The 20,551-nt window shown below is 41.5% G+C and overlaps 1 protein-coding gene across 1 annotated transcript in view; it reads right to left on the bottom strand.

The window, feature by feature from the left end:
• Nucleotides 1-20,551, bottom strand: part of COL7A1 (collagen type VII alpha 1 chain) — a 360,938-nt gene that overhangs the window by 286,951 nt on the left and 53,436 nt on the right. The window contains exon 2 of the mRNA XM_082266262.1: nucleotides 15,574-15,658. Within this exon, the coding sequence (XP_082122388.1) occupies nucleotides 15,574-15,649 (76 nt within the window). The 5' untranslated portion in view covers nucleotides 15,650-15,658. The remainder of the gene's footprint in view (nucleotides 1-15,573; nucleotides 15,659-20,551) is intronic.

The following is a 20,551-nucleotide window of genomic DNA, read 5'->3' as shown; positions in this document are numbered from 1 at the left end:
TCCCATCAACCGGTGCTAAGTTTGCGCTTATAAACAGGCCAATTTAATATTGTGTGCCCAGTGTGAATCTAATCATGAAACTTTACCTAAGCCCTGACGAAGGGAGGCCACATTCCCTGAAACGTGTTGACTGTAAACTGCTAATGATGATGCCCTTCACTTCACAGCCATCAACTGACCATCTGATAGACAACATCCTCATTCATATCAAGAGCTGAGCAGCAAACACTAGTCAGCGCATACAGTGGATATAAAAGTCTACACACCCCTGTTAAAATGTGTCATGTAAAAAAAATGAGACAAAGATAAATAATTTTCAAACTTTTTCCACATATATTGTGACCTATAAACTGTACAACAAATTGAAATCTTTTAGGTGGAGGGAAGTAAAAATAAAAAACTAAAATAATATGGTTGCATAAGTGGGCACACCCTTAAACTAAAATTTTGATGAAGCACCTTTTGATTTTATTACAACACTCAGTCTTTTTGGGTAGGAGTCTATCAGCATGGCACATCTTGGCTTGGCAATATTTGCCCACTTTTCTTTGCAAAAACACTCCAAATATGTCAGATTGTGAGGGCATCTCCTGTGCACAGCCCTCTTCAGATCACCCCACAGATTTTCAATCAGATTCAGGTCTCGACTCTGATTCCAAAATGTTATTCTTCTACTGGTGAAGTCCTTCCTTTGTTGATTTGGATTTATGCTTTGCGTCATTGTCATGCTGAAAGATGAAGTTCCTCTTCATGTTCAGCTTTCTAGCAGAAGCCTAAGGGTTATGTGGCAATAATGACTGGTATTTGGAACTGTTCATAATTCCCTCTACCTTGACTAAGGTCCCTGTTCCAGCTGAAGAAAATGGCCAAAAAGTTCAACCTTGGTTTCATCAGACCAGAACACATTTTCCGACGTGCTTTTTGGAGATTTGAGATGTGTTTTGCAAAATTTAGCCTGGCTTGGATGTTTTTCTTGGTAAGAAAAGTCTTCTGTCTTGTCACTCTACCCCATAGCCCAGACAAGGACAGCCAGTTCTTGCCAGATATTCCTGCAGCTTCTTTAATGTTGCTGTAGGCCTCTTGGCAGCCTCCCTGACCAGTTTTCTTCTTGTCTTCTCTTTAATTTTGGAGGGACGTCCAGTTCTTAGTGATGTCACTGTTGTGCCATATTTTCTCCACTTGATGATGACTGTCTTCACTGTGTTCCATGGTATATCTAATGCAGGGCTGGGTAACCTTTTTTCTGCCAAGGGCCATTTGGGTATTTATAAAATCCTTCGGGGGCCGTACAAAATTATCACCTTAAAAATGTGCCTGTTATATTTGGTCAAACATTTAATTAACTCACCCCTAATGTGATGGCTGCAACTGCTTCTGTTTGGTGAGGTGTGTGATGTTAGCTGGTATTGATGATATTGCTACTCGCAACTGGTTTTCCAGGTTTGCGTCGGTCAGTCTGGAGCGCAGTCGACTCTTTGTGGTGGTAAGTTTTGAAAAGAACTGCTGATGGGTATAGCTGGCTGGTACTGCTGGTGGGTATAGCTGGCTGGTACTGCTGGCTCTGGCTGGTACTGCTGTGTGTGTGCTGCTGGTGGAAATGCTAGGAGAGTGTAGTGTGCAGCGGCACTGCGATGGAGGAAGAGGCGATTTTTCCTGTATTGGTCAAATCACTCCGCCTGTGACTCACTCAGGCTGTCAGAACGGAGCCTGAACTATACAGAAAGCATTGGCTCCGTTCTGACAGATCAGCTGAGACACAGACTCAGCTGCATGGGGGGCCTGACCAGATGACTTCGTGGGCCGCATACGGCCCTCGGGCTGTAGGTTCCCCACCCCTGATCTAATGCCTTGGAAATTCTTTTGTACCCTTCTCCTGGCTGATACCTTTTAACAATGAGATCCCTCTGATGCTTTGGAAGCTCTGTGGACCATGACTTTTGCTGTAGGATGCAACTAAGAAAATGTCAGGAAAGACCTACTAGAACAGCTGAACTTTATTTGGGGTTATTCAGAGGCACTTTAAATGATGGCAGGTGTGTACTGACTCCTATTTACCATAAGTGTGAATGTGATTGCTGAATTCTAAACACAGCTACATCCCCAGTTATAGAAAGGAGTACACACTTATGCAACCACATTATTTTAATTTTTTATTTTTACTCCCCCCCCCCTAAAAGATTTCAGTTTGTTTTTCAATTGACTTTAAGGTCACATTAAAGGTGGAAAAAAGTTGTGAAATGATTTATTGTTTTCTATTTTTTTTTTTTTTTTTTACATTACAGAAACCTGATATTTTAACAGCGGTGTGTAGACTTTTTATATCCATTGTACCACCTTTGCCACAATGGTGCACCTCAAACAAGATATACAACCTAAAAGCAATTCAACCCAAACATCGTCTGTCCAAAATGTTACAGCTGTCCCCAAAACTGCAATAGAGGGGAACTCTTCCAATCTGGACACCAGTTCTGGTGGCAGTGCTGGGGCAAGGTCATTCAGTGCCCAGGGTGAAGATAGAAAACTGTGCCCCCAACAGCTAACCCATCCCCCACTCCACTGCTGGGTGGAAAAGGAGAAGGGTTTGGGGTCAGTAGTGGTGCATGCAGAAATGTATGTAGTATGTGTGGCATGTGATGAACTCATAACAACGTTTGCGGTACAAACTGAAGAGTGGCGAAGAAAAAATGTCCCTCAGTCAGTGGTGTCACTGGAAGGTAAAAATGGACTGCGTTGTTGGTGTCACTGAAAGGAAAAATGTCTCTGAGTCGGTCGTGTCACTGGAAGGAAAAAATGTCCCTTAGTTGGTGGTGTCACTGGAAGGAAAAATGTCTCTAAGTTGGTGGTGTTACCGAAAAGAAAAAATGTCCCTGCATTGCTGGTGTCACTGAAAGGAGAAATGTCCACAAGTCGGTGGTGTTACTGGAAGGAAACAAATTTTGCAGCTTTGGAAATATCATTGTAAGGAAAAATGTCCCTGTGTTGGTAGTTTCACTTTAAGGATAGATGTCCCTGCGTTGCTAGTGTCTCTGAAAGGAAAATGTCTCTAGGTTGGTGGTGTCACTGGAAGGAAAAATGTCCCTTAGTTGATGGTGTCACTGGAAGGAAAAAATGTCCCTTAGTTGGTGGTGTTACCGAAAAGAAAAAATGTCCCTTAGTTGATGGTGTCACTGAAAGGAGAAATGTCCACAAGTCGGTGGTGTTACTGGAAGGAAACAAATATTGCTGCTTTGGAAATATCATTGTAAGGAAAAATGTCCCTGTGTTGCTGGTGTCTCTGAAAGGAAAATGTCTCTAAAGTGGTGGTGTCACTGAAAGGAAAAATGACCCTAAGTTGGTTGTAGTCACTGGAAGGAAAAATGTCTCTAAGTTAGTGGTGTCACTGAAAAGAGAAATGTCTCTAAGTTGGTGGTATCACTGAAAAGAGAAATGTCTCTAAGTTGGTGGTGTCACTGAAATAAAATATGTCCATAAGTTGGTGGTGTCACTTAAAGGAAAAATGTTCCTTGGTTGGTGGTGTCACTGGAAGACAAAATGTCTCTAAGTTGGTGGTTTCACTGGAAGGAAAGATGTCCCTTGGTTGGTGGTGTCACTGGAAGATAAAATGTCTCTAAGTTAGTGGTGTCACTGAAAGGAAAAATGTCCCTTGGTTGGTGGTGTCACTGGAAGGAAAAATGTCTCTAAGTTAGTGGTGTCACTGAAAAGAGAAATGTCTCTAAGTTGGTGGTGTCACTGAAATAAAATATGCCCATAAGTTGGTGGTGTCACTTAAAGGAAAAACGTCCCTTGGTTGGTGGTTTCACTGAAAGGAAAAATGTCCCTAATTTAGTGGTGTCACTGGAAGGAAAAATGTTTCTAAGTTAGTGGTGTCACTGAAAAGAGAAATGTCTCTAAGGTGGCGGTGTCACTGGAATAAAATATGTCCATAAGTTGGTGGTGTCACTGGAAGGAAAAAGGTCCCTTGGTTGGTGGTGTCATTGGAAGGGAAAATGTCCCTAATTTAGTGGTGTCACTGGAAGGAAAAATGTCCCTAAGTTGGTTGTAGTCACTGGAAGGAAGAATGTTCCTAAGCTAGTGGAATCAATGAAAAGAAAAATATCCCTAAGTTGATGGTGTCACTGGAAGGAATAATGCCCCTGAGTCAGTGTTATTGGAAGGAGTTGCTGCCATAAGGCTGGGCTGTGCTGTCACAGGTAAGGTGCAGTGCAGGTGCGCTGTCACTTGCTGTAAACACAAAAGTGGGCAGAGGAAGCTTGCTTCTGTGTTCACAACAAGAGACACGGTGAGCATGCGGCCAGTGCCATAGGTGGCGGTACGGAGACACTGTTGTCACTCCTATCAGCAGGGCAGCCATCAGGGGGGGACAGCCCATACACACGTAGGGGACCCGGGCATTCCTGAGGGGCCCAGGCCCCAACCATTAAGACCGAGTTGTTGCTGCTGTAGTAACTAGCAATTGCTAAAGCAGGGTGGCTGCAGAGTAAGCCGATGCAGCTGAAGGGATGTCTCTTTGCTGGATTGTGCTGTATCTCTGCTGAATATATGAGGCTGTCTTTTGTTGGATTGGGATGTCTCTTTGCTGAATATATGAGGCCGTCTCTTTACTGGATTGGGATGTGTTTTTTCTGAATATATGGGGTCATCTCTTTTCTGGATTGGGATGTCTCTATGCTGAATATATGAGGCCTTCTCTTTTCTGGATTGGGATGTCTCTATGCTGAATATATGAGGCCGTCTCCTTACTGGAAGGAGATGTCTCTTTGCTGAATATATGAGGCTGTCTCTTTGTTGGATTGCGATGTCTCTTTGCTGAATATATGAGGCCATCTCTTTACTGAATTGAGATGTATCTTTGCTGACTATATGAGGTCGTCTCTTTACTGGATTGGGATGTCTCTTTGCCAGAGGCGTAACTAGAACCTACAGGGCCCCGGTGCAAGAAACCATGACGGGCCCCCCGGACCCCTGGTCAGGGCCCTTCCCTTAAGCCAGGGGCTCTTCCCACTGATCCTGGGGCCCTTTACTCTCAATGCGGGCCTCTTTATTACGGTCCCACAGCAGGACCCTTTCACAAGTTCTGCAGTGGGCCCCCTTCCTGCCATCTTGGGGCCTCCCAACGGTGGTGGAATGCCAGGGCCGGTTGCAAGTGTGACCTTTGCGATCCTGGAAGTTCACCCACTGGTGTCAGTAGTTTCTATTTTTTGGTATTTTAATTGTATTATTTTTTATAATTTTATTTTATTTTTTTACGCTGTCACTGACTATGACTCTGTCCATTCAGAAAAGGAAGGACAATGACTTATTTACCGACCCCTTCCTGGTTCTCTATTGTGACATATCCCCTGCAGCAGCCAGCAGGGGAGGGGAGGGAGCAGGATAGCACACAGGGGCCCAGAGACAGCAGAACACAGGTGAACTGGAGGATAGGAGGAGTGGCGGGGGCAGCATACAGAGGAACCAATCTCCTCCATTTTCCTCCTGCAGCTACAGGAGGAAAAAGGAGGGCAGTGATTTCTCTACATGCTGCCCCCGCCGCCCCTCCTATCCAGGTGTATAGGGGAGCCGCCCAGGCCCCCTGGAGCATGGGGCCCGGTTGCAATTGCAACCCCTGCAACCCCTGTAGTTACGCCCCTGCTCTTTGCTGAATATATGAGAATATCTCTTTGCTGGCTTGGATTCATTTTCATATATTAAGTTGTAAGAGTGTTAAAATAGAAGTGGGTGCACTGAAGGACTCAGTGGGATGGCCAGTGGGTGGGTTCGCTGGAACGGCCAGAGGGTGGGCCCTGCGAAATGTTGGTGGTCAGGCCCCCAGGGGCCCAGGCCTAAAGCTGTGTAAGGGGCCCCAAAATTTCTGATGGCTGCCCTGCCTATCAGTGAGGCACAGGGATAAGGAAAGCTTCCAGCATCCCCCCCCTTGCTCACAGCAACACCACTCCTGGGGCATATGTCCCTTCTGCCCCCCATGTCCTGTCCCTGTCTGGTGATAACTGCCTAACCTTGAAATTATTCTCCCTTTTTCCTCTACCTGTTGTGTCTCTAGGACAAAAGGCGAAATTCTCTACTGTCCAATTAGCAGGCTGGGGGCGTGTTCTTAACCGGTTGCTGACCGCCGCACGACTATTTACTGCGGCGGTCAGCCCCGGCCAGGCAGAGTGACGTAGATCTACGTCACTTGCCTGTCACTTCCTTGTGAGCCAATAGCGGCTCGTTCACAGGGAAGTCAGTGCATGTGACCGGCGGACCCGATGTCCGCCGGTCACTCACCGATCGTCGGTGCAGAGGGAGAAAGGCAGGCAGCTGATGTAAACAAGCCGCCTGTCTTTCTCCCCTGTGTAGAAACAGTGATCATACGGTTCTACTAGTGTATGTAGGACTGTTGATCACTGTTCCTACACTAGTAGCCACAGCCAATCACAGTAAAAAGCACGCCCCTAGGGACACACTTAACCCCTCCCTCCCCAATAAAGTTAACCCCTTCCCTGCCAGTGTCATTTTGCAGTAACAGTGCATATGTATAGCACTGATTACTGTAGTAATGTCACTGGTACCCCCAAAAGTGTCAAAAATGTCAGTCAAGGGTCCGATCTGTCCGCCGCAATGTCGCAGTACCGCAAAAAAAAATCGCAGATCGCCGCCATTACGCGTTAAAAAAAAAAACACCAAAAATGACAAAAATCTTTCCCTTAGTTAGTAAACGCAATAACTTTTGCGCAAACCAATCAAAATACGCTTTTTGCAATTTTCTTTTACCAAACATATGTAGCATAAAACAAATTGGCCAAAAATGTTAAAATTTTGATTTTTACATTTCTTTTGGGGGGAATTTCATATAAAAAAAATTTGAAAAATATTGTTATTTTTGCAAAATTTATGCTCTTTTTTTGTTTATAGCGCAAAAGTAAAAATCGCACAGGTGATCAAATACCACCAAAAGAAAGCTCTGTTTGTGGGGAAAAAAAGGATGTCAAATTAGTTTAGGTACAGCGTCGCACGACCGCGCAATTGTCCGTTAAAATCACGCGGTAAAAAATCGCAAAAAAAAACCCCTGGTCAGGAAGGGGGTAAAATCTTCCAGGGCTTAAGTGGTTAACCAAGTCATGCACCTGAAGAGTTAGCACCTGACTACAAGGACAGGAAGGGGTACCGGGATCACAAGACTGGCTGAACAGAATGATAAATCTATTGGTAGTTCCTATATGTGCAATAAGCGGTTAGCCTGGAGTTCAGTTTATTTGTTGAGGAAATGGCGGGGTTTCTGCATGAAACCACAAACTGGCTGAGGGGGATGAAAATTCACAATCTAGTGGAACATATTTCTCTCTGTGAGCTCTGAGGGGCCATGAAAAGGTTCCATTACCTCCCAAACTGCTTCAGGAGGGCTGTATAACTGAACAGAGCAAGACTGATAGCAGATAACTCCAATCCGTACCCAGAGAATGAAACGTATAAATCACTAACCAGTCCCGTTATAGAGTGCATAGAGTCAGTGAGCGCTCCAAGCTGTTCTCCACTGAGATATATCTTTATCAAAAAGATGAACAGAGGTTCATAAATCATCTCTTTTCACCTGAAAGGGGGCTCATTCATGACCCTGGGAGGTCTGATTTACTAAAAACATCAGAAATACGTTTTTTCTTTTTGAAGAGATGAGTTCCCATTGGCTGTTAGGGGCTATTACACTTTACACACTAGTCTTAAAGTGACACTACACAATATTCTTATTCTCCAAAAAATTTCCCATGATACACATTCAATACCTAATGGTCCTGAAATCTATTTTTCATGAAATTATACAGTTGGTTCAACTAGCAATAATCATCAGTACACAGGGGTGATTGAACGAGACAATTATGCATATACAGTATCTCACAAAAGTGAGTACACCCCTCACATTTTGTAAATATTTTATTGTATCTTTTCATGTGACAACACTGAGTCCCCGTTCACACTGGGGCGACCTGTCAGGCGACCTGGTCGCCTGACAGGTCGCCTTCCATAGAGAAGCTGCGGACCCGTTCTAATAGGAGCGACACAAGTCGCTCCGACTTAGAAAAAGGGTCCGGAGCTTCTTTGGGGCGACCTGGAGCGACCTGCATAGACTTCAATGTTATGAAGTCCGTGCCGGCTGCTCCGAGGTCGCGGTGCGAGCAGCGCGCCGCGACCTATGAGGTCGCCCCGGCAAGAAGCGTCGCCCCAGTGTGAACGGGGCCTTAAGAAATGACACTTTGCTACAATGTAAAGTAGTGAGTGTACAGCTTGTATAAGTCCCCATTCACACTAGCGCAACTTGTCAGGCGACTTGGTCGCCTGACAAGTCGCGGTGGGTCGCCTGCCATTGATTAGCACAGGACCCGTTCTAATAGGAGTGACACAAGTCGCTCCGACTTAGAAAAAGGGTCCTGTACTACTTTGGGGCGAACTGGAGGCGACCTGCATTGACTTCACAGGTCGCCCCAGCAAGCAGCGTCGCCCCTGTGTGAAAGGGGTCTAACAGTGTAAATTTGCTGTCCCCTCAAAATAACTCAACACACAGCCATTAATGTCTAAACAGCTAGCATGTGGAAATGCCAATTGTAATGCACAGCAAACGAATGTCACACAAAACTGCTGGAATAAAAATCTTGGTTATCAGTTTGCTGCCCCTCTCAAAGTGCCGCCTGGGTCGAATGCACCCAACGGGACCCATGGTAGTGCCGGCCCTATTTGTATCATAGAAATATAAGATAAGTAGACAGTTCTTAGGATGTAGGATACTGGGTAGGTCAAGGGCAGTAGAAAGGAACAAGTTCACTTACACAGCCAAAAGGCCGAAACCAGTGGGCAATTCCATGTACAATGAAGAAAATTGGCATTTGCACCACAACCTCTAAAGCAGTCTACCAATTGTCGGAGGCCCAGTCTATGCAACCTTACCAGAGTGTAATAACTATGAAAAATAGTAAAAAGGAAAAGGGGGACAGGACGTCCCCCTATAAGAAAAGACAGGACTTTATAGGAAGTGGTGTTGTCCCCTAAGATGAGCACATACACGTATGTATTATAAAAGATAACTTTTATTGTATAAACATGATTAAAAAAGGTCTACAATTTAGACATAAAAACATGTGTATAAAACCATAAAAAAAACGGCTTCAGCTGTTACACATACCCAGTGCTTTCAGAATAACATTAAGGTTCAACGTGTTTCACAGAACACTTTCTCTGCTTCTTCAGGGAACTTACATGTGCATCTACATTCTTATGAGATTTGAAGAGAGAAAAAAAATATTTGGGAGTCACTTTGGTTGGGGGGCCCGTGGAACCCAGCTTACCTTAGAGAGGTTGAGAAATCCCTCTCTCAGCTCCCTAGGCCCCTTTTATGTGTAAGTCACCCTGTGTCTATTAGGGGTACAAGAAAATGATGGGACAACTATTTGGTGGACACTGAGAATGTGGTTTTGATTGTTTCAAAAGGGACAGTGATATTTGTCCACAATATCCCTCATGAAATCTATGATACATTCATTCCACTGTATCAGAATGATAGAACATTGTATGAGCTTTGCCTCATAGACGGTTATAGGACGTTGCCATGAAGTCTGTGACTTCTGAATGGTCGGGGCATTGCTTGGATGTGGATTTCAGGTTCTTCAATGTAGGAGATGGACAGTCTGTTACTGGTGATCTCCTGCTATTGTCTGTGTATTAAGGTGTGGTGTGTTTACACTTATAATTATGTGTATTGTACTTCATGAGCTCGATGATGGCAAGCCTGCTAGTTAATTAACTCAAGTTAATTAAATCACTGTCAGTTATTAGTTGCTAGTGGGAAAGTAGAATACTGTTTGTGCTGGTTGTTCCTTAGATATGTTAATTATATTTCTGTACACAATTTCATATGATAATGTAATCAGGCACCTGGCCTGATGTGGTATATATTTTGTGTGTGTTTTTTCCAAATCTTATAAAAGCTGTTCTCGGCTAGTTTTGTATGGGGGCAGCTAGAATATCTGATATCTTTGTTCAAGACTGAAGAAAGAGGTATTCTGATGGAAGCCCACAAGCCCATTATGGGGGTCGCGGATCCGTTACAGTATTATACATCAAAAATTCAATAAAAATAAACACTCATTATTCATCAACAAGTGAGTATCTGTGCTCACCAGTTTTACCACAATACACTGTTAACACCTCCAGACGCAAATGGTATGTGGGGATTGGGAGGTGAGTGGATGCATCGGAAGCTTGGCCTGGGTATGCTTTCATGATTGTGTGGATGTAATTGGGTCTGAATTTGTGGGTGTTTGGGGGAGCATTGTGTGTGGATGTGGCTGGATGTGGTATAGGTGTATGTATGATATAGGTGCAACCACCTGTGTGTGCTGATTGACCAGGCACTTTTGACAATTAGTCATCCAGTAGCATATATACATATATATATAATTTTTGTTTAAAGCTTAATGGCTGGCTTGCTGGCACCCTGTGGTGGGTGACTGGCTGGCACCCTGTGGTGGATGGCTGGCACAGGGCCTGTGGGTGGCTGACTGGTACAGGGCCTGTGGGTGGCTGGCTGGTACAGCGCCTGTGCCTGACTGGTACAGGGCCTGTGGGTGGCTGGCTGTCTGGCACCCTGTCTGTGGGTGGCTGGCTGTCTGGCACCCTGTGGTGCGTGGCTGGCACCCTGTGGTGGGTGGGTGGGTGGCTGGCACACGGGCTGTGGGTGGCTGACTGGTACAGGGCCTGTGGGTGGCTGGCTGGCTGTTACAGGGCCTGTGGATGGCTGGCTGGCTTGCTGGTACAGTGCCTGTGGCTGGCTGGTACAGGGCCTGTGAATGTAAGTGGCTGGCTGGCACCGGGCTGCTGTGGTAGGGTGTATGGCTGTGATACACTCCCGGGAGACTAGTCCTGACTCCAGATGAGGCTGTTCAAGGCGAGGGAGGCAGCATAAGAAGGCCTTGCCGATAATCGATCTACCCCTAATATATACATATCCACTGAGTGAAGTATCTTTTTTATCCTATTTATTAGGCAACACTTTGGTCCACTTGTATCTCAGATATGTGGTCCAGTGTCCATCAGACCTGGCCCTAAGTTCCGACCAGAGGCCAGTTAGTCGACGTATGACCTGGATTGATCCATTTGGGTCTGGAGGTGTTACCAGTGTATTGTGGTAAAATTGGTGAGCACAGATACTCACTTGTTGATGAAAATTAAGTGTTTATACATGATCACGAGAAAAGTTCCGACTCCAAATGACCACTTGCCAGGATATATAAAGTTCCATTAGTCAACTAAAGGGTCCAAAAAGATTGACGCAATCAAAGCACACAACAGTGGAGCCGAACTGGTATCTGGTCTGCTCCTCCCTATTCATCGAATTAAGAACATTAAAGGAGTCTCCCTGAAATCTTATGGAATCCTGCTCACTAGTACAGACTCCACTGGAGCTGAGTAGACAAGCACTCACATATTAGGTTACTACACAACCGAAGGGGAGAGAGCTTGGGAGCGAAGGGCAGAGGATGGTAAACGGGCCTGGGACGTTCTTTCGGACAGACACAGTTTCATTCCAAAAGGGGTGTAATCCGAGAGACATGTATCCAGGCCCGAACACCCCTTGTTGACCTACTGACCAAAAAAGGGCCGACTCTGCCCCCAGGCCCGCGGCCCCTAGGTGCTGCCCACCGATCAGGTTCAGAACAAGTGCAGATGAGCTACCTTCTTGATCGAGACTCCTAGATCACAAGATGTTATAGTGTTAACTTTGCTATATGAGCCTTACTTTCTCTGTATTGCTATTTTTGCATTGTAATTTTACTGTTGTGTTACAACGTTCAATGTTCTCAGATTGTAATTGTTCTCTGTCATGCGTTTTTTTTTCTTTTGTACAGTATATGTACAAAACCCAATAAACATTTATAAAAAAACAAAAAAAAGAAAAAAAAAAAGTGTTTATTTTTAATTAATTTTTGATGTATAATAAGTTTTTCCTCTCTTGTAAGAATGTAGATGCACATGTAAGTTCCCTGAAGAAGCAGAGAAAGTGTTCTGCGAAACGTGTTGGACCTTAATGTTATTCTGCAAGCACTTGGTATGTGTAACAGCTGAATCCGTTTGCTATGGTTTTGTACACATGTGTTTATGTCTAAATTGTAGACCTTTTTTAATCATGTTTATACAATAAAAGTTATCTTTTATAATACATATGTGTATGTGCTCATCTCAGTGACAACACCACTTCCTATAAAGTCCTGTGTTTTTTCTAATAGGGGCACGTCCTGTCCCCCTTTTCCTTTTTAAAAAAAATTGATATATTAGGATGTAGGATGTAGGATGTAGATGTTGAGAGTTGTCCCTGCAACTGGTATAATATACCAATAATATGCTATGATGAAATTGTTTAAATGAATGATTTTATTCCTAGAGGATACAATTGTTTTACTGTAGGTGTGCTCAAATTCTGACCAATCCGCATCATTTAAAGGAAAGTCAGTTCAGCTGGGCTTGAGAATATCTAGGCCAGGACTCAGCACAGATAATAATAATCTGAGGGACAGAAATACATAAGAGTTTCTCGAGGGCGGATATAGAGGTGGGATTGGAAAGGGTTCTTTAGCCTACAAGCTGGGAAAAATCTGGAAAAGTTTTCCAAGAAATGGGTTCTAACCAACTCAGTAGATTACTAAAAAAAGGGGGGGGGGTCAATAGAAAGAATTAAAAAAAAAAAAAAAAAAGGGGGGGCTAGATACAGTATGTTTTAAAGTAGTTGTAAAGGTAAAAGGTTTTTTTTTACATGAATGTATTCCATACATTAAGGTGAAAAACCTTTAATGACTAGTTAAATTCTTGCCCCTACCTGTGGAAAAAAGTGATAAAAAGAATTTAAAAAAGAACTGTATTTATAGTTCTTTCTCTCCAGCTCATCTTCTGACATCATTTGGCGATTTTGACATTCCTTAAATTCTTTACTTTTTGATGGGGAGGCGAGAAGAAATATGTGATATGTGCACTTGTTAGCGTAAAACTGTCAGCTGCTGTCCTCCTTAGGCGAAGGCCTACTCTGCCTAAAGCTGAAAATGTTCATGCAAAACCAACTACTAAATCCGGTATAAAACATAATTCATAAGTGGTTGGCCTGGTACTTTGCAATCGTGTTGCGACTGATCAGCTCTGAAACAAAATGTTTTCTGTATTCATGTGACAAAATTATAAAAGGAGGGCTGGAAATTGATTGATTAAGTGGCATATAGGGGAGTTTTGATTGATTCTTACTAGTGATCGACCGATTATTGGCAAAGCCGATATATCGAGGGTCGATCTGCACTTTCCCTGATATATCAGAATCGGCCACCATGGTGACCAATATTGCCGATATTTCCGGAAAGTGCAGCTAGAGGCATCACCCCGGTACCGGCGTCCATAGCTGATGGTCGGCTGTCTTGTAATGATAACCAATACAGCTGAGAAGCCGCTCGGCTGTCATTACAAGGAGTGGAAGGGAACATCCCCCCCCTTCCGCCGCCTTCTGCGGCTCGCCCGGGTCTCCCGTCCCACCGGGAGACCCAGGCAAGCAGCCTGCACGGCCGCCGAAGACCCGATCAAAGCCGCATTCGGTTCTGATTGGGTCTCCATGTAAAAACCCGGAAGTGATGTCATGACATCACTTCCGGGTAATCTGCGCCAGATTCAAAAAAATGACAGCATTCAAAACAGTCAATCTTGGCGTTTTGAATGCTTTTAAGTGCAGAGGAGGGGTTTGGGGTCTTTTAGACCCCCAGATCTCTCCACAAGAGTACCTGTCAAGTGATAAAAAAAAGAAATTTAAATGTACGAAGATATCAACCAATATTGTTCAATACCGATATGCAATGGCCAAGATATCGGTATCGGCAACGAAGAACCGATATCGGTCGTTCACTAATTCTTACCCATTTATAGTTCATTTGGTCCCGGAAACTCTGATAGGATTGCGATTGAAAGCTGACTGAAAGCCATCCAATTGCCATATAACTGCTAAGCACTATTCAACCTTTGGTTGAGGTTTTAGGTAATAAATGAGGCATGAACCTCACGGGGAATTATTTAAATGAGGCAAATAATAAATGCAATAACATATACATACTAATAAATACATGCTAAATATTAATAAATAAATGACTAACTAGTATTTAACTAATTACTAAATATTATTAAATCAATTAATACATTAAATATGATTTTAAATAACTAATTTAAATATAATATTTATTATCATTTAATTATATAAATAATAAATTATATTTTAGTAATTATAATATATTATATTAATTACAATAACAACTGTAATAATTAATAATGAAATTAAATGTAGTAATTATAATCAATAAATGAAATTCATAAATAAAAAATATTAAAAACAATAAACAATAAATGAAACATGAAACTCATGGGCCATTATATATATGTATATATATATATATATATATATATATATATATATATATATATATATATATATATATATACATATATATAATGGGCCATTATATATATGTATATATATATATATATATATATATATATATATACACACATACTAAAAAAATACATAATAAATATTATTAGATACATTAATTACTAAATAGTAATAGATAACTGAATACATAAAATATTTTTTTTAAATTATAATGAATTAAAATAATTACAACTGTAATAATTAACTAATAACTAATTAAAAATGTAATAATTAATAATAAAGAAATGAAATTAATTAACACATTTAAAAAAAAGTATAAATACAATAAACAAATAAATAATAAATGAGGCATAAACCTCATGAACATCATGGGGCATAATATTACCAATAGAACATTGTGTTTGTTTATGTGATGAAAACCTCCCTGTAACACAATGGTGGCCATACTGTACATGTAATGATCTGATTGAATGATCCTTTACAATGTCTATCAGACAAAATCTATGAATTTTCAAAATGTTTCTGATCTGTTTGAACAGAAAATACAATCATAGGAAATTAGATAGATTGATATCATTGGTAAAGTGTATCTTTTGCCCTCTTTTAATAAATTTACATGAGCATGCAGCTCTGCATTGCAAGTGTTTTTTTTTTTTGTTTGTTTTTTTACAGATCAGTTAAATATTCCATTGATTGAGGGAAATTGGTACTGTAAGGCACACGCACAAGATAAGGCGCATGACGTCACCAAAGGCTGACTTTTTCCTTCTCTAACAGCCGAACAAGGACATATTTTAATATAAAATTAAATCATATTTTAAATAACTAATATAATTATAATATTTTTAATTATAATAATTATAATGAATTGTTTTTGTTTTAATATATAATATAAATATATTTTTAACCCCATAAGATCTAGGGCAAACAAAACTATTTGGATTGTCCACACCAAGAACCAAGGCTCCAACTGGTTACAAACTTTAAGCTGCTGGTCTGTCTACAAGCTGCATAACTTTTTTTTACCCTTGCGCTTATTTTAATATATAAACATACTGTATATTTCCTCAAAAATAAAGCTGTGCTCTTCTCTGATTCGTTGCATCCTTTAGAAACCAGCAAGTTGTAGTATTGCTTACCTTGCTGTGCAGACCCTCTTTCAGGGAAAAATATTAATACTTGCAGAGCCACGAAAAGGGCAGACGACCCTATCATCTTCTAGTCCTGCAGGAAAACCAAAGAAATGATATCAACTGAAACATAGTTATTCGAGAAAGTGGCGATAATATTCTATCTTGTATAACTGATGATAGAAAAAGGCATTCAGGCAGCAAAATTAAATTGGCAAAATGTTAAATGTGAACTCCAGGCAGACATTAAAAAACACAAATTATCGCAGCTCTGTATTTATTAACCCCTTGCCTACATGGGCAATTTATTTTTATTTTTTTACACATGTTAAATTCATTTTTTGCTAGAAAATTACTTAGAACCCACAAACATTTATATATTTTCTGAAAGCAGAGGCCCTGTAGAGTAAAATGGTGGCTTTTGCCATTTTTATGGCACACGGTATTTACGCCTTTAATCAAATGCAAATTTTCAGGAAAAAAATACATTTAAATACATTTTATTACAAACAATATATTACCTCTGTTTTTTGGGTAAAATTAAAAAAAAATGTTGATGTTATGTTGAGTATACAGGCAGTCCCACGAGTTTCAAACAAGATAGGTTTATAGGATGGTTCTTAACCACTTTTGGGTCGGAAGGATTTGCCCCCTTAAAAAAATGTTAAAAAAAATGTTTTTGTTTATAGCGCAAAAAGTAAAAATCGCACAGGTGATCAAATACCACCAAAAGAAAGCTCTGTTTGTGGGGAAAAAAAGGACATCAATTTTGTTTGAGTACAGCGAAGCACGACCGCGCAATTTTCCGTTAAAGTCACACAGCGCCGAATCGCAAAAAGTGGCCCAGACGTAAGACAGCAAAATCCTCCAGTGGTAAAGTGGTTAATGTGTAACAGCCACTAGTACTAAAAGGTGAATATATTACCTCCTCTTAAATAAATAACAAATATGTGCAGCACTCAATTATAAATGAGATGGTGTGAACCAAAAAAATAATACAATGTGATATAGTAAGTGAACTAGAGCCGTATTCATATGAAACAAAAGTCCATAATCCAAAAATAAATATGCACCATCCGTGGTATACAGAGTGTCAAAACACTCACCAGATGTCAAAGAAAAACACAGTGTCTGATGAAACACCGCATGAGAAATTCAACTGCTTGAAGAGTGCTCCTCCTTCACCTTAACAATACACTCACCAGAAGTCATGCAGTATTAAGCCTTGCCTCCGATACAACCAATAGCTGGGAAACTGGTTACTGGAGTCACTCCTGCATACTTGCTGCGCTGGATATGCTGCATAAAAAGCTCACCAGATGGAGCCGTGAAATACTCATATAGGGTAGTATTTTATTAAAATTGAATTAAAAGTACATGTACACAATACAAAGAATGGGCATAAAAAACTCACTTGGAAAAGACCACCATTCCTAGTGTTGAGGTGCAGCAATCCGAACCCCAGCGTGTAGGCGTGGGGCCTAGAAAAAAATAAGAAACATGTTATACTTACCTGTTCTGTGCTGTGGTTTTGCACAGAGCAGTCCAGATTCTTCTCTTCTTCTCAAGTCCCCCATCGTTGCTCTGCCCCCCCCTTCCGTTGCCGAGTGCCCCCATAGCAAGCGGCTTGCTGTGGGGGCACTTGTGCGTGCTTGCTCCTGAGCTTGCTCTCTGTGTCTTATTGACGGCTGAGCAAGGCTCAGCATGAACTTCAAGGGGAATTATTTAAGTAAGGCAAATAATAAATGCAATAACATATACATACTAATAAATACATCATAAATATTAATAAATAAATTACTAAATAGTATTAAATGAATTACTAAATAATATTAAATAAATTAATACATTAAATATGATTTTAAATAACTAATTTAAATATAATATTTATTATCATTTAATTATATGACTCAGCCCGCCCCCCGCCTCACTGGCTGTGATTGACAGCGGTGGAAGCAAATGGCTCCTGCTTCTACATTTCAACCAATCAGGAGAGAGAGACCCGGGTGAGCCTCGGGTCTTGTGCACATCGCTGGATCCAGATGGGGCCTAGGTAAGTATTAGGGGGGCTGAGGGGGGTGCTGCACACTGAAGGTTTTTTACCTTCACGTAAAGAATGCCTGAAGTTAAAAAAAACCTTCAGCCTTTACAACCACTTTAACCGGTTAACGACCGAATGCCGCAGGTACACTGCGGCAGGTAGCCGCTCCTGTGCAAACCGACATAGGTATACGTCGGTCACGTGCCTGCAGCTCTTCTCCCTGGAATGTTTACAGAGCGCCTGTGATCCTTCTTTATAGGATCCCATGGCTCTATGATCAATTCACAAGCCACGCCCTCCACAGTTAGAAACACGCCCCTAGGTACACATTTAACCCCTTGATCACCCACAGTGTTAAACCCTTCCCTGCCAGGGTCATTATTACAGTAACAGTGCATATTTTTAGCACTGATTACTGTAGTAATGTCACTGGTCCCCTCAAAAGTGTCAAAAATGTCAGTCAGGGGTCCGATCTGTCCGCCGCAATGTCGCATTCCCGCAAAAAATCGCAGATCGCCGCCATTACTAGTAAAAAAAAAAAAATAATAAAAATGACATAAATCTTTCCCGTAGTAGACGCAATCAATTTTGCATAAACCAATTAAAATACGCTAATTGAGATTTTTTTTACCAAAAATATGTAGCAGAAAACAAATTGGCCTTGAATGTTAAAAAATTTTGATTTAAATTTTTTTTTTTGGGGGGAATTTTATATAGCAGAAAGAGAAAAATATTGTTTTTTTTCCCCAGAATTGTCGCTCTTTTTTTTTTTTTATAGCGTAAAAATAAAAAATTGCACAGGTGATCAAATACCACCAAAAGAAAGCTCTATTTGTAGGGGAAAAAAAAACATAAATTTTTTTTGGGCACAGTGCCGCACGACCACGCAATTGTCCATTAAACTAACGCAGTGACAAATCGCAAAATATGGCCTGGTCATTAAGGGGGGAAATCTTCCAGTCCAGAAGTGGTTAAATATCGTCTGAGTATGAGCCGTATGTAAGTCGGATGTTTGTAACCCGGGGACTGCCTGTATATACATATGCTTGGCAGCAAGCCGTTAGGCTCGGTTCACACTACTCTGACATGAAAGTCACGTGACTTACGGTGCGACCTTGCCAAGCGACTTGATAGTGACTTGAGTGTTACTTTGATGCGACTTTAGAAGCAGCTTTTGGGAATGCCTGGGTAATCTTCCTGTTATGTCGGATTCAAAGCACATCAATATAGATGGGGAGCCGACTTGGAGGTGACTTCCATTAAAGTCTATGGGCATAAGTCGGATAGAAGTCGCCTTGAAGTAGTACAGCAAGCTTTTATAAAGTCGTAGCAACTTCAGTAGTGATAATTAAGACAGCTCTCATTGACTAACATGGGATTTCACATGTCATGTGACTTGGGGTCTCACAGGTTGGCAGTGTGAACCAAGCATAAATGCATCATTAAATGTATTTTTGAACACAAGCAATAAAATTACCCAAATTTGACCTGGTATCAGCCTTTACAGTCAGGCTGGAGAGGAAGAAGAAGAAGCCAATCATTTTTGTGCTGACAAGGAGCATCCTGATAGGAGAAGAGAGCAAAGTGGCATACAGATAAGTTGCTTTGCCTTCCACTGTCAAATTACAGGCTGGGGGTCCAGGATGACCCGGGCTCCAAGGAAGAGGGTTGAATAATGTTGTGCATCAGACTGAGTACATCTAGTGGCAGAAAAAAGTACTGAACAGCTTTGACTTGAAGATAAACATTACAGCAAAAGCTGGTTTTATTTTCTTTTTAATAGGCTGTTTATTTTTTTAACTTGTAACTTTTGTCTAGAATTTTACTTTAAAGTGGTTGTAAACCCTCTCTTATAACTTGTACCTATAGGTAAGCCTTTATTAAGGCTTACCTATAGGTACTGTAAATATCTCCTAAACTTGCACCATTTTGGAGTTATTTACTTTTAATGCAACCGATGACGTCATCGGCGCATGCGCTCTGAAGGAGCGGCCACCCGTGCTCTGTGCTGTGAACGGCGGCTCACGCGCGCACGCGGGGGAGTGATGTCCCCAAACCTCCGGCCAATCAGATGGCTGGAGGACACGAATCAGGAAGCAGGATGGTCGAACATGTCGGCCGTCCTGTCACTGAGCGGGCGGCACTGCGGGGCTCGTTCTAAGGTAAGTATTTCATATTGAGCTAGTATGCATCCTTATGCCTTTGTCTTACAGGGTTTTATTTTTTGGGGGGGATTTACAACCTCTTTAAAATATTGGCCACTGTGAACTTTAGGATGAACTTAAAGGAAAACTCCACTTTCACTTAAAAAATATTTGGCATGTATACTTGTTAAACAAGCCATTTTGTAATATATTGTTTTTATAACGTTCTTCCTATTTCAATTTTCAGCTGCTACAATTTTCTGAAATCATTATAAATTGAAACATCACGTCCTACATTGTTGTGTTTTCATAATTGAACTGTATCTTCTTTTCTTTTCCGTGCCAACTCAATAAAGAATTTAGGGGAATAATGTAAATGTCCTTGTAATAAGAAAATTGGAGTTTTCTGGAACCAATCATGGATGGAAAGCCCCCAGATATCCTATGTCCTGTTTGTGTGAGAATTTGGGGCATCCTCTGCAATAAGAGTTGCTGAGATACTTCCTTAGATAAATGGTTGCATATGATGTTTTCATTATAGAACTGAGATTGCTTTGGTGATGATGGTGAGGTAGCACCCTCCTAGTGTAGGATTTTAGACAAATTTTGCTTTGGCTCTTTCTGTAATCGAGGGAGCAGTAATTGTTTGTTATGGCCTGTTCAGGGTCTCACAGGCTGGGAGTTTGATTGCTGTATATACTCGAGTATAAGCCGACCCAAATATAAGCCAAGGCAACTAATTTTACCACAAAAAACTGGGTAAACGTATTGACTCGAGTATAAGCTTAGGGTGTGAAATGCA

The sequence above is a fragment of the Pelophylax lessonae genome (genome assembly GCF_965119305.1).
Source record: "Pelophylax lessonae genome assembly, chromosome: 8".
Classification (NCBI taxonomy): domain Eukaryota; kingdom Metazoa; phylum Chordata; class Amphibia; order Anura; family Ranidae; genus Pelophylax; species Pelophylax lessonae.
Note: the sequence above shows the minus strand (reverse complement) of the source record. Positions and strands in the feature narration are given on the sequence as shown.